The sequence below is a fragment of the Echiichthys vipera genome (genome assembly GCF_963691815.1).
Source record: "Echiichthys vipera genome assembly, chromosome: 18".
Classification (NCBI taxonomy): Eukaryota; Metazoa; Chordata; class Actinopteri; order Perciformes; family Trachinidae; genus Echiichthys; species Echiichthys vipera.
In genome coordinates, this window is record NC_139843.1 from 19771704 (window position 1) to 19777311 (window position 5608).

The following is a 5608-nucleotide window of genomic DNA, read 5'->3' on the forward strand; positions in this document are numbered from 1 at the left end:
GTTCACTGACTGCACGGTCACGTGACTAACCAGACGCGGAAGTGCATTATTATTATTATTATGATTATTATTATTATTATTATTATTATTATTATTATTATTATTATTATTATTATTATTATTATTATTATATCGTTATTGTTATTATTATCAGTACTATTACTATTATTATACCCGTTATATATAGTTTCACATTTGTTTTTTGTTTTTTCTTATTTTCTTAATTATCCAGTTTTTGTCTAATTTATCTTGCTCCTAACAAAAACAACAATTGCTACTACTACTACTACTACTACTACTGCTACTACTACTATTACTGTAGTAGTAGTAGTAATAATAATAATAATAATAATAATAATAATAATAATAATCATAACAATAACAATAATATAATAATAATGATGATAATAATAATAATAATAGCCTAATAAAAATAGTAACACATCAGGTATTAAGATAGCTGTATCCAAATTCAAGAACAATCATCATACAATGAAAATGGCCCCTTTATGAGTATAATATTATTATTTATTTAATTATATTAATTTTTTGCATTATTAATTATGCAATAACATGCACGCAACATTTTAATGGTAGCCTATAAGCTCAATGTGGCACCAATTTCAAATGTTTACAGACTACTGGTCAGCAGTTATTAAGAACGTATGATACATTGTGAGCGCATTTATTGTAAATTAAAAATCAAAATAGTCAGATAAGTGTCGGCAAATAGAATAATGTATTTTTCTCCGCAGTGAAATTGAAGTATGTATCCTAATATAGAACGGAATTGAAATAATGCAACAGTCATTAAAAACAATTTCAATTCTCAGTGTAATATCGACTAGCAGCAATTATGTGCCTCCTCCTGCTTCGTTATGCCAAGCTAGGATTAGCCGTGCTTGTAAAACTTTGCAAAAGCCAATAGGACACGAGGGGTGGAGAGATGTGAGCACTGAAGAGAGTTAAAGTAGACTAAAAAGAAATTAGAAGCTCGTCCAACTTTGCCTTGCTGTGGCGGAGAGCGCGGACAGGATTAGATCTAAACAAGACATTTGGGATTTTACTTGATTTTGCCGTGCGCATTTACGCACTTGGAGAGTTATTTCGGGGACTTTGCCATCGAGCAACTTTTTACCCCTTAAGAATGACAGAAGAGAAAAAGTCCTTGACGGACCATCCACGCAGTCCAGCAGGCAGCGACAGCTCCATGTCCCAGCATGGATCGGATTCAGATTCACCGACTTGTCCGGCAGGGTTCGACGCGCAGGGAGCAGCGCGCCCGTCCGGGATTACGCACAAACCGGAGAGCAGCGAAGAGGCTGAGCGCTTCCCCGCCTGTATCCGTGACGCGGTGTCGCAGGTGCTGAAAGGTTACGACTGGTCGCTGTTACCGATGCCCTGTCAAGGGGAGAGAGGGCTTAAGAGCAAACCTCACGTGAAACGGCCGATGAACGCGTTCATGGTTTGGGCGCAGGCAGCGCGGAGGAAGCTGGCGGACCAGTACCCACATTTGCACAACGCTGAGCTCAGCAAGACGCTGGGCAAACTGTGGCGGTGGGTCCTGAAGCCACAATAGAGACTCAACTTTAAGTATTGTGTGCAATTAAGTCTGAAAACTACCACAGTTACTGTTCCCAAGACAAAATCCTCGTTTCTCCGCAGTGAATTTCAACCGGAATAACAATCTTTTGAAAATGTGAAAAGTTCTCCTCTGATAAAACTACAACTTATTAAGCACTGAAGTGACCACTATTATTCGTCAATTTTGCAAACATTCAAGTAAAAAGATTAATGAAAGCAGACACACTTGTATGGCTGCTGTGCTTTTTCCTGTGTGCTTGTCTGCAAGATTCAATAAATAAAAGGAAAAAAAAAGATTAATGAGAAAGCACAAATAGTGATGCAGAATTAGAACACAGAGAGGAGAGTGTTAATTGTGATTTTTCATGTTTGTGCAATGAGAACATTGTTTGAACTATAAATGTCACTTAAGCAAGATATACTTAAAGTTTAGCCTCTTGTCTTATACTATAATATATTGTTGAGTTATTACTATTGATGCATTAACATGTAGCGTTTCACTGTTGTTGAAGTGGGACTCATTCTAACTATTTATTGAGTTGTCCAATCTATAACAGTGCATCATAGTAAATTAGCTCATCATGTGTGACATGAAAGTACAATATTTCTTTCTGAATTGTAGAGGAGAAAATACTACCCACAAGAATGATTCTAATTTGTCATTTCCTGTCTGATATTTTAGAGAATTCTAACTCTTAATACTGAGCACAACACATATGGTAACATGTGTATCCATTTTGGCATATACATACAGTACATATACATTATGTACAGCCAATGCTCTTGCTGGTGTTTAAAAGAACTGATCCAGTAATACTAATCCAATGACTCATTCCTCTCTCCCTCAGACTTCTCTCAGAAACAGAAAAGCGTCCCTTCATAGAGGAGGCAGAGAGGCTGAGGATGCAGCACAAGAAAGACTATCCAGACTACAAGTACCAGCCTCGGAGACGCAAGAGCACCAAACCAGGACAGGGGGACTGTAGAGCCGGACTGGTCAAGCAGCAGCAGCAGCAGCAGCAGCAGCAGCAGCAGCAGCAGGGCTTGTATAAGACAGAACCAGGGGTGGCCAGGCAGGCTGGCACGGGGGAGGTGCATCATCCTTACCATCTGGACAGGACAGGTAAGATACCATCGTTATATACTTTTTTCTTTTATCAGAGCATGTATGGGAACTTTTTGAGCTTGGGAATGGGAATTTTAATTGGTGCTTCCTTGGTTTTGGTTTCCAGGTCAGTCCCATGGACCTCCAACACCTCCCACTACCCCTAAAACTGACCTTCACATGGGTAACAAACATGAGGGCCAGCGGCCTGTGGACAGCAGCACCGGCTCTGCTCCTCCCACTGGTCGTCAGAACATTGACTTCAGTAACGTCGACATCTCGGAGCTCAGCACTGATGTCATCAGCACCATAGATGGGTTTGACGTCCACGAGTTTGACCAGTACCTCCCTCCCAACAGTCACAACTCCGCTCTTCTAACCCCGCCAGACAGCAACCATGGACATAACAACCCTCCTGGATCCTTCACCCTGCCCAGCATCCATTCCCACTCCCACAGCCTCCCCACCTGGATACCCAAAAGTGTGACTTCCACTGGAAAGCCAACATCCTCTTCCAGATTTGACACGCATGTGCTCAACGAGGACACCAGCAAAAAACCTCAGATTAAAACCGAGCAGATGAGCCCAGGTCACTCCTCCTCCACTCCTCCACCGCCACAACCTGAGTACACCTCCCTCTGTTCAGGCATCTGCCCTTCCTCCACTTCCTCCTCATCCTCTGCCAACCAGCCTGACTACACTGACCTCCAAAGCTCCAGTTTCTACAGCAACTTCTCCGGGTACCCTGCCAGTCTGTATCAGTACCCGTACTTTCACTCCTCTCGCAGGCCTTATGCCACACCTCTTATCAACAGTCTGGCCTTGGCACCACCTTCACACAGTCCTCCCTCTGCCTGGGAACAGCCTACCTACACAACACTCACCAGGCCTTGAAGAGGAGGAAACCCCCAAATGTGTGGATATGGACAAAAACTTTATATGACTACTCAGAGAGGCACAGAACAGTGGTCTGCCTTAATGACTTTTAAGACAGTTTGGAAATTCAAACAGTTAATTCATGAGGTTTTTGGAACTGAAGGACAGTCTAATATCTGTTGGCCAAAGCTTCATATTGTGCATTAATATATTGTTACATTTGTTCTTTTTCACGGAAAGAATATTTATGACATTTTGGTATGTGATTAGCACACAGTGTAAAAAAGTCTATTTAACCTCACCTTCACATCGATGGGTCCAAAGTCAACTGTATTACATTGGGATTAAATCTGAAGGTATTTCATCTCTTTCCTTTTATAGTGGAGAATTATGTTATGGTTCTGCATTATTCTGTAAGGATGTTTAAACCAGCAAGAAAATATGTCCCAGCAGCTTGATAACAAAGATTGTGTCTGTTAAAGAAATCATTTGAAATGTACACACTTAAGCGCATCTTTTTTTGCTGAGAGTTAGACAAGAAGATTGATACCACTCATGTGTCTGTCCATTATGAAGCCACAGCCAGGAGGCTGTTAGCTTAGTTTAGCATAAAGACTGGACATAGGGAAGCAGCTAGCTCTGCCTCTGGCTTTGGCTTTGGCTCTGGCTCTGGCTCTGGCTTTGGCTCTGGCTCTGGCTCTAGCTCTGTTCAAAGGTAAAATAATCCACCTATCAACTTCTCCTTTTTATTGTTTCCATTTTAGCCCAGCAGGAACCGGTTGTGAACACAACATTGACCTATCGTTGCTAGGAATGGGTAAAAATATTGATTCATAAATGCATTGCAGTATAATATTTCCCAATTCAATATTGATTTAGAAAATCCTGAAATTAATTATTTATAATGTTATGAATCCCACTCGACCTAACAATGTTATTAAATCACAAAAGCGGAAGCGAGCAGCAGTAGCAGGACTTTATCCTGGGTGGTGGACGTTCATGTCATGGACGTACTTAACCAAACCACAGCCTTTTTTCTAATCCTTTTTATGTCTAACCCTAATCTTCACCTTTTGTAGGATAAAATCGGTCACGTAACAGATTTTTTGACTATTTTATCAATTTCTGTGCAGAACCTGTTTATGAGGTAATTTTAATAGTAATAATAATACTATCTTCTCTTAATTTCTGTTGGGGTCAGTTTGTTCTAAACTAGTACAAATATTGCACACATTATAAGTGAACAATTATCAGAAGGTATATTATTTGTGTATTTCTGTCATCAACACTTTTCATCTTCAACCGCTTGCCCCTGTCGGGGTCGTGGGGGGCTGGAGCTGATCCCAGCTGACATCGGGCGTGAGCGTTGGGTGTGAGACAGTCTATCACAGGGCACATAGAGACAAACAGAGACGGACAACCATTCACACCTATGGGCAATTTTAGAGTCATCAATTAACCTAACACGTGCATGTCTTTTGGATTGTGGGAGAAAACCGGAGAACCTGGAGAAAACCCACGCAAGCACTGTCGCCTCACAGCGAGAATATTCCCGGTTCGAGCCCCGGCTGGGGCCTTTCTGTGTGGAGTTTGCATGTTCATCTACACTTATTACTAAATAAATATAGAAGCATTTAGATCCTTATCAAATTGAATTGATATCGAATTGTGACCAAAAGAATCGTCATCAAATTGAATTGTGAGGTTCTTGACAATACCCAGCCCTGAACGGCACTTTTTATGTTGAAAGGGTGAACTTTTAAGCAAAAAGTTGCTCATTACACATGCAACAGCAACCCTGTCTCCTAAAAATTTACATTCCCATAGTGCATTCTTAATTACGTTTAGAGGGAAATAAATTCTTCCGGAGTAAGCACATTTGTTACTTAGCTTAAATTACGTAAGGGCTAACATACATCAACGCTGAGTTTTGGCTTTACAAATTAAACAAAAATCAGTTTCTACCTCAATCTTCTCTCTACACAAACTGTGAATGCAAACTTTTATTAGAAACGTATTTGTAATACATCAAAAACAAACATA

At 40.5% G+C, this 5608-nt stretch overlaps 1 protein-coding gene across 1 annotated transcript; it reads left to right on the forward strand.

Moving 5' to 3' along the window:
• Nucleotides 1-1147: 1147 nt before the first annotated feature.
• Nucleotides 1148-3583, forward strand: sox8a (SRY-box transcription factor 8a; the record flags this gene model as incomplete). Its single annotated transcript, XM_083933256.1, has 3 exons — nucleotides 1148-1557; nucleotides 2433-2707; nucleotides 2817-3583. The coding sequence occupies 3 exons, from the start codon at nucleotides 1148-1150 to the stop codon at nucleotides 3581-3583; spliced, it is 1452 nt and encodes a 483-aa protein (XP_083789382.1).
• Nucleotides 3584-5608: the final 2025 nt, after the last annotated feature.